General features: G+C 38.3%; 1 protein-coding gene across 3 annotated transcripts in view; it reads right to left on the bottom strand.

Moving 5' to 3' along the window:
• ENTPD7 (ectonucleoside triphosphate diphosphohydrolase 7) overlaps positions 1-13,099 on the bottom strand; it is a 49,867-nt gene that overhangs the window by 31,464 nt on the left and 5,304 nt on the right. For all 3 annotated transcript variants that reach the window (XM_034663125.1, XM_002924287.4, XM_019804919.2), the window contains 2 exons: positions 4,339-4,544; positions 3,938-4,088 (listed from right to left, as the gene is read on the bottom strand). In XM_034663125.1, the coding sequence (XP_034519016.1) occupies positions 3,938-4,088; positions 4,339-4,544 (357 nt within the window). The remainder of the gene's footprint in view (positions 1-3,937; positions 4,089-4,338; positions 4,545-13,099) is intronic.

The following is a 13,099-nucleotide window of genomic DNA, read 5'->3' as shown; positions in this document are numbered from 1 at the left end:
AGTTGAGCCCTGCTTCTTTTTGGTACCTCCTTTGATTTCAAAGGTTTAAACTGCTTCCAAAGTACATCCTCCTACTTAAAGGGCAACATGGTACTAGTAATACTTTTCCTTTTTTATAATTTTATGACTCAAATAGCGTTAAAAGATGAGACCGTGGTTCTGTGCCTCTCACAGGCGTAACATGTATAAGAGGCAGGAAGCACAGTTTCGTAATTACATGATTCCTAACTACTGTGAACGGAAGCTGTGAGACTGAGGAACACAATCTCATCCTCAGATCTTACACAATACAGAAACAATGTCTCATGTCACCACACCACGAGCGCAGTTAGATCCACAAGTTTTTAATAATCCTTTACACGAGCTGACAATGAACTTTTTAATCTCCTTTTATATATTTCAAGTGTTGGGTTTTTTTTTCCTTTATAAAAATCTTATCATGTGAAAAACTCAGATCAAGATCAAAATCCAAAGGTTATAACAATCTGGGGACAAAGTTTGAGACTCAGTACCTAGGTTGTTTTCTCCTCTACAGTTTTGTGTTATCAGTGTTAGTAAAGAAAAGCAAAGAAACAGAGCTAGAAGTAATAATATCAATGTAGAGAAAATGGTTAAAAATAAGAGCAATTATCCTGGATTTTTTAAATTACTCATTACAAAAATATTCCATTGGCTCAGATAGTTGTTGGCATGACTTAGTGGAGAATGTTAACACTTAAAAGTGAATACATTTAAAGTAATAATTTCCCCGTATACTGTCAAATATAGTGTCCAAAAAAGCTCATTGGTATACATATTAAAGTCTTGCAATAAGAATTTTGCATGTGGACCAAGAGGGGCTGTTTTGCCCTCCCTACTGGAAATGCTTCTAAAATACCCAAAGAAGAGGGCTTGCTGGTTTTGGCGATGATATGAAAGAATAGGCGCCAACATACACTGCTGTTTGGAATATAAATTACTGGTACGATCTTGCTAAGAGCAATCCAGGACTATGTATCCACATTTTTAATGTGCTTAACCTTTGACTAGCTATTACACTTTTAGAAACTTTTGCAAGGAAATCATCAGATAGGAATACAAAAAGGAAGAGAATATTGCAACACTACTTATAGCAATGAAAAAGTAAAAATAACCTAAATGCACATCATTAGGTATTGGTTAAATAATTTGTGGTATATCCATACAATGTGATACTAGACAGATGTTAAAAGAAATGAGGTCAATATAGATCCATATGTACTGATGTGAAAAGATGTCTGATATATTCTGAGTTCTAATAGGATACAAAATGGTATATATAATATGATCCCAGTTTATATTAAACAATAAAACAAAAAAAATTCTTCATGTACCACACAGGATTCTCTAAAATTCAATTAGTTTCTTTATTAAAATAAAAAACTTTTTTTTTAAAGATTTTATTTATTTATTTGACAGAGAGAGAGACAGCCAGCGAGAGAGGCAACACAAGCAGGGGGAGTGGGAGAGAAGAAGCAGGCTTCCAGCGGAGCAGAGAGCCCGGTGCGGGGCTCGATCTCAGGACCCTGGGATCACGCCCTGGGCCAAAGGCAGACACCTAATGACTGAGCCACCCAGGTGCCCCCCCCCAAAAAAAAACTTATAGTGGCAAAATGTTGGTAACTATTGAAGCTGGGTGGTAAGAAAATAAGGATTCATCATGCTGTTCTATTTTTTTTGATGTTTGAAATTTCCCATAACAAAAGTTTTTTTTTCCCTTTAAATATCACCTTGTACTATCTTTGTAATTTTTTAAGGATATTTCCATTACAAAACGAAAATGAGGTAAAACAAACTATTAGTTCAGGCCTTTGGCAAAGAAATAAAACCTAGCGCTAACACATTTCAAAATACAGTCCAGGTGATTTGAACCCATTTTGAATATTCCTCACCAATGCTAATAAATTAGCAAAGTATTAATTATACAAAACAGGTTCTTGCAGTGATGGCTACATATATGTCAACAACTACACGGGGCGCCCGGGTAGCGCAGTCGTTAAGTGTCTGCCTTCCGCTCAGGGCGTGATCCCGGTGTTCCGGGATCGAGTCCCACATCGGGCTACTCCGCTGGGAGCCTGCTTCTTCCTCTCCCACTCCCCTGCTGTGTTCCCTCTCTCGCTGGCTGTCTCTCTGTCACATAAATAAATAAAATCTTTAAAAAAAAAAAAAAAACAACTACAGCTGCCTCAGTTGGTTATGATTTCATAAGCCCAGGAGAGATCCAGGCATTATGAGAAGAGGTGATCAGAAGGCAAGTTAAAACGCAAGCTCTTCACAAGTTCTTAAGATAAATGAAATATTAATATTCAGAGCTTCCATGCAGACAGTGAACATCTTAGACAAATGGAATGGAGCTACATAGGGGATCTGTCTGGATGGAAACTTCTTTGACAGAGTCAATGCTGAGTGGTGTCAGGAGATGAGACACTCTTCTTTTGCTCCAGACCCACAAAACATGGCCAAACCATCACCCTCTGGGTCGGCTCTGCCTTTTTGACTTCCGAGTCAGCTTTTTCTCTGGCCATCCTCCCCCTTCCTTGGTGTTGACCGCAGACTACTCACAGAACTGTGATGTGACATCCCTGTGTCACCTATACTTTTCCTAGGATTTCTAAATTTGGAACTATGTGAATATTACTTATGTCAAAACCAAAAACTCCTAAATTGCACGTGCAATATGGTTACAACTTTGTAGAAACTACATATAGATGTACAGAGAGAAAGGAATGTGACAAGACGAACACTTTTGATAGGGCAGTAGGAATATTAGTGTTTTGGGTTTTTCTTTTTCCTTTTACGATTCCTTTAACGCAGCTATAATATTTTAAAATTTGGTTTTAAAAATGTAAACAAAACAAAAAATTTTTAAAGGTCAAGGTATATGGAAAAATAAGGGGCTAGATCTCCCATTTCCACAAATGACTATATAAAATAATCTCCTTCTCAACAGTAGACCAGAAAGTAAACTAATAACCCTGTGTCTAAACAGAAGGAAAGAAGTCCACTGAAAGAACTGTGTACATATGTTATATCTGGCACATCTGGCATAAGCAGCATGAAGCCCTATATGTATGGCTGAGGTTTTTTTTGTTGCTGGCCAAGAATACAAAATAAAACTTTCTGGAAAAGGTTACTGTTACTTATCAAGAAAAAATATTTAAGCTAATAAAAAATACCTGATGCCTATGAGACTTTGAACATTCCAAAAGACGAATTGTAAGGTTAAGGGAGCTCACTCCCATCGCATGACCATAATAAGTGTGGAGGGGTCAGGAAGGTGTCGAAGGGGAGAAATCACAAACAAGAAGGGGTGTGACCTAAGTATAGCCACTGCCTCTTCCTCCTCCTCCTCTTCTTCCAAAGAAGGAAGAGGGATCAGGTGGTAAGATCCTGGGCTAAACTACAAGGTCAAGCGGACACTGGACTGGTTGGGGTTGAAAAAACTGGTCTAAAGCAATGGAGACTGAGCTCTGCAAGCAGCACCGACTATCACCAGGGAGCCAGGCAGTTACAGACAGAGCAGCATTCCTACCAGAGCCTTTCCTACTGGCCTCCAGGTACGTCATCACTCAGAGGAACCTCCTACGACCCTTCTGTACCCTGTCTAGTGATCCAAATTTATCACCATCACCATTGCTTCTCAAGCAAAACTAACAGTCATTACAGCCATATCAGATAGATATCGATCCCAAAGAAGCAAGTGACATGAAGCGTTGAACAACGGCTTGTGAAATAATGATGTGCGGGGGTGGCTCCGCTCTATTTTGAGCAAGGAGTCTTTTAGAGCCACCTGTCAACTCTGTGTGGTATACCCACAGCCCAGCTTCAGACCAGGGAACGACAGAGAACAATGCATAGAATCAGTCTTGCAACTCTCATGCCACCCATTTTCTTGTGTTTTTCAGACCCCGCAGCTCACCTCTCAGGGAGAAGCCGCATGCCCGCTGTGCACAGGATGTAAAGGGGTGTCTCCTTGTGCTTCTTCACAGGCACATGAGCAGCAGCAAAGCTCAGCAGAGGACGAAGGTAATCACTGGCATGTTCCGGGGTGTCTGCCATTGCAGAGATTCCTTAAGTAAGACAAAATACTTTAAAAAGCAGATCACATTGTCTCAGAAGACTGATACTCCATAAAGTTCTGCTTGAGGTCCTAAATGCTTATTTATTTGCGAGGATGGGAACAGCAACGAATAAGATATCCCTCCCATTATCGAGAATCTCAAGGAAAAAAAAGGTAGCTTTCCTTCTCCCTCTTCTCTCCTCTCTAAGGCCTGCAGCAGATAAAAAGAGATTGACAATAAAATATATTCTGATTAGTACCTGGCTTGATTTTTTTAACGACTGGTTGGCTATTTCGGTCTCTCATCTGTTTGATGTCCAGCAAATCATGGGGGTTGCCATTATGTCTTGGCCAGAAATAAACAAAAATCCGGGAGCCACTGCTACCACAGTCCACAACAAGTCCATAATTGAGAGTTGGGTCGTCAGTGTCGGTTGCTTCAAGATCCCCTACTCGAGCCAAATACCTAAGCCAGACAAAAAGAGAAACTGATATGAAGCATCCAGGTCCACAAAAGGCACCACTACTTTAATTCATTTGTTCATGAGTCTTCATTAACTGTCCATGTGCCAGCCACAAGGAACCATGCGCCTTAAGGAATGAAACAACACTGATCATAGTTACTGATGTACATATATGAGCCAACAGCTGGTTTGCTCGCCTAGAGGCTGCTGGAATCAGAGAACTAGAAGATTCCTCCATGTTTGTGGGCAGTTCTGAAACTGGCTGAGGTACCAAATCTTTCGCCAACTTTAAAGAGCTTCTAGGCCTGAGTAAATAACTGATTTTTGTTGTTATAAGCCACTAAGATTTGGGGTAGTTTGTTACACACACCAGTTAACTAAAAGAATTCTAATAATTTCTCTTCTATCTATCCTTTCTATAAATAAAGAATACTTTGGAATGATTATCACTTAATATGTGTTTCTTGGTGGTAAAAATTTATGGGGCTTTTTGTTTTGTAATTTTTATTGGTAGACTTGCATTAATAAAAATGTATTTCATAAATACAATAATTATTCTTCTCTACAATCTTTTAAAGTATTTTGTAGTCATAAAAAGAATGTATATAAAGTATGTATAAATAATAACGATAAAACAATGCCTCTGTACCCAACACCCAGTTTAAAAAATAAAACATTACACTGCTTTAAAAAAAACCAAAAAGCTTCCAGGCCCTAGGACCTCAGTACTTTGTCTTGGGATTTTTTCAGATTCTCATTACAAGATATTTATTTGGCTGACAGCAGAAAGATGAAACAAGTAAAGATGTTACCATCAAAACACCAAGGTTTGAGTCTCAGCTCTAGCCCTTTCTATGCTGTGTGACCTTCAGCAAGTTACCTAACTTCTCTCAGACTGTTTTCTCATCTGTAAAATAAGGGTATGGGGTCTCCGCCCTCAGAGAGACAACATATGCTGAGTGGTTAGCACAGCGCCGTGCTGTCACTGCTCTTGTTGTTACGTGATGAGTATTGGGAGAGCAAATAGTAGAAGACTCTCTAGAGAAAAGGGCTGAAAAGTCCAGAAGAAAAGGCAGCTAAGAGTTGGTAAAATGCTCCTGAGCTCTGAGGCTTTAATAGACATTAGAGCTCACTCAGAACCTGAGGGTCTGAAAAGTACAAAAAAGTACAAACACTGCTGACTCCTCTTCAAAGGCTTCACTTGAAGAGAAGCCCAGTGAGAACGGCTTTTAGCTTTTCATACGGAAAAAGATCTGTTTCTCAGTGCTAATACATACTGCATGGCAGACAGATTAAAATGTCTTCTAAATTCCTTTAAATTTGACTAAGTATTACTGTAGGTTGAGCTAATAGTTGAATAAACACTCTGAAAGCAATGCTGTGAATTTTTTCAAGTATCACAGCTAAACAACCTTCCTTATATCTGCCCTAGTCACCCAACACTGTATTTAGAGCTAATTCCTAGGTCCCCTATACCCTTACAGGGAACGCCTCAGAACTAGGTTTTGTGAAGGGCATTCTTTTTTTAAGAAAGATTCAACATTACAAATACGAAAGGAGGTCACATATGTTTGGGGCCTTGAAGTGTAGGTATCATTAGCTCTGCAGGAGATTCACCTCTGATCAGACAATAAGCCACATGTCCCACCCCTCAGGACAATTTAGCTCATGTTTACTGGTGATTTCACATTGCTATGCAGACCACAAAGTTCGCTATTTTAGAGAGAAAAGCAAACTTGACGAATAGATGAGCATGTAGAAACAGTTTGGAAAGAAAAAAGTAGAGCTAAGTACCTTTCCCAAGGTACAATGCAAAATAAGGAAAGAACATATATTTGAGTCCAATATAATGCTGTAAATTATTATATAGGATAGGGTCAGATAAAACTTTTTTCTGGATCGGATATCAGACTGAGTTAAGGGAAATGAAGCAGGTGGTAAAAATCTGTTACACTGTAGTCAATTTACAGTCCCAAAGACTGTTCCACCACATACTTACCCATTCTCATCAAATGACTGGGCTGAACTGGGCTTATAATCCACAAACCAACTCATAACAGCTCATTGCTATCACATGAAAGCTGGGAAGACATCTGGGTTCAAATTACAGAACTTGTGCAAATACTGACCTCACAGTATGCCACAGGCAAGATAAGCCACCTCTGGCCCAAAGTGACTTCATTTCTCATCATAGCAATCTTTCTACTTCATATGCTTCACAGATCTTTCTCTGCTTTCCCTCTCTAAAAAACCTCTCCTCTACTTTTCTCACTAGATTCTGGATCCCATTCCCTCCTGCTTAATGAAGAACTTTTCTCCAGTTATTGGCTCTCAAACGTCGTTTGGGGCTCAAAACCCTTTATATTCTTAAAAATTATTGGATCCAAAAGAGTTTTTGTATATGAGGGTTACATCTATTTATATTTACCATATTAGAAAATAAAACAAAAATTTTTAGTATTTATTTATTAATTTAGATATAACAATAAATTCATTACATATTAATATATTTTATAAAAATAACTATTTTCTAAAACAAAAAAAAAGAGCAGCACTGTCTCATGGTTTTGCGAATCTCTTTAGTGTGAAGATTAGTAGAAGACAGCTAGATTCTCATATTTGCCTCTGTATTCATCTGTTACAATATGTTGTTTTGGTTAAAGTTTTTGAAAAAAATCCAGCTTCCCGGAGACATATTATTGGAAAGGGGAATATTTTAAGAGCCCATTTGGATCACTGTGCATATTCTTCTTTAATACTACACTAAAAATCAACAAGTAAAATTTCTTAAAGGTTAGTTGCAACGTGAAATCTAAAACCCTATCTAAGAATGTTTCATACTCTGTAAAGTTAACCATCGGTCTATCGTGCACTTTGAATGGCTTTTATCCCTGCATAATTTTGGAACATCCTATACTAGAAAATACTGGTTCACTGAGTTATGCATATCCTCCTAACATTGACACATTTCATTCTACAACATTAAAAAAAAACCCCACCCACACATTCATTAGTATCACTACCAATATTATCAAAAAAGTCATTTAAGTATTGAGAGGCTAGCAAACTCATAGTGGTAGATACAAATTTTCCAAACTGCTGATTTTCAGTTGAAAGCTCAAATTTTATTATTGACAATAAACACTGACGGTTGTTTTCCTTAAAGTGACAGGCTTTTACTTCGTTCATTTTCAAGAAAATATTTATGAAATACCCAAGTCTGAAAAGTCTGGCAGTCATTCTTTCAAGTAAAAATAATATTCCATGATAAAAGCAGTTCATAACCGAAACAATTGTCTAAGGGCTTTTCCTCAAGAAAACTCCAGTGTGCATCAGAAGTAGAATAGCAGGGAGATTACCGGGAGAAGGAAGGGAAAAACGAAGGGAGGGGGTAACAGAGGGGGAAAGGAACCATGAGAGACTATGGACTCCGGGAAACAAACTGAGGGTTTTGGAGGGCAGGGGGGTGGGGGGATGGGTTAGCCCTGTGACGGGTATTAAGGAGGGCATGTATTGCATGGAGCACTGGGTGTTACACGCAAACAATGAATCATGGAACACGACATCAAAAACTAATGATGTACTGTATGGTGACTAACATATCATAATAATTTAAAAAATTGAAAAAAAGTGCTTAATGTGTATTTCCAATTTTGTCACACAGAATATGAAAAGGATATTCTTTAATGGAACTGGAATTTTTTTCCCCATTACAACTATGTGACAATGATGACTACACTAACTAATAGTATAATTTGGTGCCTTCATCTTGATTTGCACTAAGGCACCTGCAGTTTTACCTACCCATGCCTTTGCATCACTAGTGTAAATGTCAACTCAGTGGAAAGGGCAAAGAAACATCACAACAGCCATGAGGTAGAAGCAACATAAATATCCATGGACAGATGAATAAACGAAATGCGGTGTATACACAAAATGGAGTATTATTCAGCCTTAAAAGAGAAGGAAACTTTGTCACATGCTATAATATGGGTGAACTTTGAGGATATCATGCTAAATAAAACAAGCCAGTCACTAAAAGACAAATACTGTATGGTTCCACTTATATGAGAGTAAAGCAGCCATAGTCATCAAAACAGAAAACAGAATAGTGGTTACCAGGGGTTGGCGTGGGGAGGGAGAAAAGGGAAGCTGTTGTTCAGTGGGCATAGAATTCAGATTTGCAAGATGAACAAGTTCTGGAGCTTGAATAACAATGTGAATATTGTTAACACCACTGAACTGTATACTTAAAAGTGGTTGAGATGGTAAATTTTATGTTATGTGTTTCTTAGCAATTAAAAAAAGAGCAAACATCTTAGTAGCTATTATGAAAACAGTTTTGGCCTAATTTTGACCTCATAGACCCTATGAAAAAGTCTCAGGAACTCCCAAGGGTCAGTAAACACTTTGACAACCATTGCTCTAACCTTCTTTTCCTCTGGAACATCCATCTGCTTCTCTACCTATTTCTCCCCCTTCCCTTCTTTGACATGGCTTCCCAGTTCTTAAGAAGCCTCCACTCGACAATGTGACTCTTGTAATATTCACAATGATTTGAAAAGGCCACCACCTTCTGTCTTAAAATGTGGAGTGTCGTTATTCCCTCTAAGCAGTTTGTTTATATTTCAGTATGAGCCCCTAAGACTTCTTTCATATTTGTTCCATCTCTGCACTTAGACTATCAGTTTCTCAAGTGCAAACACCTTATCTGCAGTATCTCCAAACTGTCACAGTGTTCCTCACATTTCTCCAATATGTATCAACCAATACTGACTCGTTTGGTCCTATGAGCTCACAATATAGAGCTGTGCGTTTGTTAACTCCTCTATGTCTTTGTTAGCTGTCTAGCTATACACGCTCAAAATCAATTGGTCTCCTTCTCAGAAACTTGCAATGGCTTTTCAAAGCGTCCTGTCATCCTCCTGGGTTCCTGTCAAGATAAGCAGCTCTAATTTGGGTGCAAGCCAACTTTGCTTTCTCTTCTCTTAGAAGTCTCCCTGTGTGCATTGGCAGAAAAAATGTCAGCTGACCTTTGAATACAAGGGTGAAAGCTAGGACCAGATAGCATGTATGTTACACTTCCCACTTGAGTCTTTGCCCAATGGTTGCAGTCAGCAGGAAACCTCCATCTTTCTCATTATGCATACAAATGACTAACTGAAGAACAATTTTCCCTTTTGGGAAGTAATAGTAACACCTCTTTCTGAAGCTTTAACCGCTAATGATCTAATCAGGCTTCTTACACTTTGCAAACACCTGAGGGTCTTCCTCTGTCCAGGCTCCTGACATGAATGATCAATGGTCCTTTCTTGGATGTTTTCATTTGTGATTTGCCGTCCTGGACTTAGCCATCATGATCAATTACTTGCATTGCTGGACTCTCCTGCTTTGCTGATATTACATTAAATTAATCCCTAAAGAGGACCTGAAGTCCAAGAGAAAAGTTCCAAAAGCTTTGGAATCCCTCACATCCACTTTCCCAGGAGAGATCTGACTCACTATCACACATATTTAACCCCCCTACATACATACACACACTGTTTCTATTTGAGAAACCTGATTTCCCTCTAATTACTGCTGGGTGAATGAAAAGAAAATTACTCACATATACATTACCCAAGGTAAAACTGGAAGACAGTGGCTTTCACTGCCATTACCCTGAAAACAACATTAGGGCAGTAACTGACCAAATCATTACCTAGCTTACAATCAACACTAAATATACCACTTCTAGAGTTCAAATAGAACTCAGTGATGCACCAAGAGTCCATTAAAGCAACCCCCCTCAGTATGGAGTTACCAGCTTTTTGCTGAATGTCATCATACTCTTTCAACTCCATTCAAGGCTCAGAACCAAATATAATGACATTACAGGGAAAGTAGCTGTGCATGACTGATGATAGTAACACATGTGGAGGAAAGCATCTTGAAGGTTATTGCTTATCTCCTAACAAGATTAATTAGAGCAGTCAGGAGCATTTATAATTTGAAGCTCTGCTTATAAACACTATAAACACCATTAAAGAACAAGTAAGTGAATAAATGAATAAATGTCAAAGAATGCAGGTAAATGCCTTCAATTTCACCAGGAAAAATCTCTGAATTGTTCTATTATACATAAGAAACCTTAACTTCATCTGCTTATCTTAAAATTTATCATTTTTATCCTAGCTAAAAGTAATGTCTCTTTTCAACTTGCTTTAAACAGAACTGAAACTCCTAAGAAAGGCCAGCTCTTAGCCCACTGCTGACACAGAACCTCTTATTCACAGTTATACCCAGATGACAAAGGAACATGAAAGCACCACCTTCCTTTTGGGAGGGGGAGGAACAGAAGGAGAGAGAGAGAGGGAATCTTAAGCAGGCTCCACGCCCAGTGCGGAGCCTGACTCAGGGCTTGATCCCATGACCCTGAGCCAAAATCAAGAGTTGGATGCTTAACTGACTGAGCCACGCAGGAGCTTTGGCACCACATTTCAACAGCTACCAAAGATATTCTTCAGAACAAAAGTCCACCAGATAAAAATTTCCTCTCTAATGAAGACAGTAGTGAGGCTACAAAAAAGTGAATACTACTAAACATTAAGGTTTAGAAGAAATTCATTGAATATACAGAACATTTAAGTAAGAACAGTTTACTATTTGTCTTGCACTTTATATACGTGTACCTGCTAAAAGTGCCCCTTATGCTAAAAATTATTAATAAACTTTAACAATTTACCTAGGGCTAAAACTTTCCAACAGAACTCTCTGCTATGATGGAAATATTCCCCATCTGTCCAATAGGATAGCCACTACCCACATGTGGCCAGTGAGCTGCAGAAATGTGACTAGTGCAAGTAAGGAACTGAATTTATGTTATTTTAATTAATTTAAACTTAAATTAGCCACTGTGGCAAGTGGCTACCCTATTGGATACCACACCGTAAACAATATTTGTCGAATAAGTGAACAGATGAATGAATAAATAAATGTAAAATACGGATTAGTCTGATGAAGTTGTTGGAGCACTACTTACATGACACACGCCAGATAGAGTTGATTCAAACACACATCTAAGAAAAATTATTCTTAAAAATAGCTTTGCTGTGCGTGTAGGGATAGAGGGTATCTGGGAAACCTTTGTACTTCTGCTCAGTTTAGCTGTGAACCTAAAACTGCTCTAAAAAACAAAGTCTCTTAAAAACAGCTCTGGATTCTATCCTTACTGATACCTCATCACTCTCTAAATTTATCTTTTCTTAAATTCTAGTTCTGATGCAGACCTCCTGCTTTCTCCTTCCTGAAGCAATGTGGGTACATGTTCATAATAAACAAACAAATAAAACAACTCTTCAGTTTTAAAACTATGGAGGGAAAACCCTTTCGCAGGCTTCTAAAATCCTGGGTCACATTGCCTCAGAAGAGATATGCTAAGTTCCACCAATGGCTGAAAAAAATTCGAATTAAAATATTTTTCAATACCAACTACTAATATAATTTCATCATGCGAACTGGAACAACTTAAGTTGGAAAGAATATGCCTATATTACATGTTTACCATATAAAAATCTCAACCATACGCACTTGTCCTATTTTTTTTTATAAACTGTTGAACTAAAGTATTTCCATCAATTCCTAGTTATTTGCTTAATCGTCTTATCATCAGCTAGTGCTCACCAGTGTTTAAGCAACAGCAGCAACCAGGAAGAAAAAAATTCTGGAAGGAATATTTTAAATGCAGATAATGCTGCCCATTATCCTCAGTGTATATCTACAGGGCAGAAAATGGAATTAAAGGACAGAAGAATCAAGATTATTTCAAATAAAAGACTCTCTCCTGCCTCACTGTCAAGATGTCAGCATAGTATTTATTGACAACTGACATCAGTGTGCCCACATCTAATGACCAGCATACCCTTCCTACTACCACCATCTAATTTGCTGTTTATCTACTATGTTCTGAGACAAGACAGAACCAAGCTAATTTATTACAGTGTGTAAAATAAAGGCAAACAGGTTCTATGGGAAAGACTATCTTATCAGTAAAGTACATGAGCTTTTAGTTCATGAACTTAATGATATCAACTTAAGTTACACATTGGTCTCTTCTGATTAATTTCTGATTCTTACCTTTGTTCCTGATTCTCGACTGTGTACAGTTCCTGATTCTACACAGATGTATATAAACGATTATCTCATTGGGAAATAATTCTTCCTTCACATCAGCCTAACTAGATTATGAATTCCAATGAGTTCAGGAGCCACGTTTTATTCATCTTTGTACCTTAGTATCTACAACAGTGTCAAGCACCCAGCAAGCTCTCAATGAATGTTTGCTTCCGAAATGACTCACAGGGGCTGCCATGAGTGAAATGTAATGATATACAGTAATTTGTGGCAATATGCACGTAACCTTTCGTTAAAGAACAGGAGTTCTAGGCTATATGGCTGCTGGCTGCTCAACCAGAGCATTACAGGGTGTCAGGACTTTGGTAACATAATCACACAGGCACAGTGTGTTCCTTAGTGCTGCAGCTAACTTGCTGCAATTAATTCAGCTTCAGTATTTATC

The sequence above is a fragment of the Ailuropoda melanoleuca genome, chromosome 6 (genome assembly GCF_002007445.2).
Source record: "Ailuropoda melanoleuca isolate Jingjing chromosome 6, ASM200744v2, whole genome shotgun sequence".
NCBI classification, from domain to species: Eukaryota; Metazoa; Chordata; class Mammalia; order Carnivora; family Ursidae; genus Ailuropoda; species Ailuropoda melanoleuca.
This window is presented reverse-complemented; position numbering and strand designations above follow the sequence as displayed.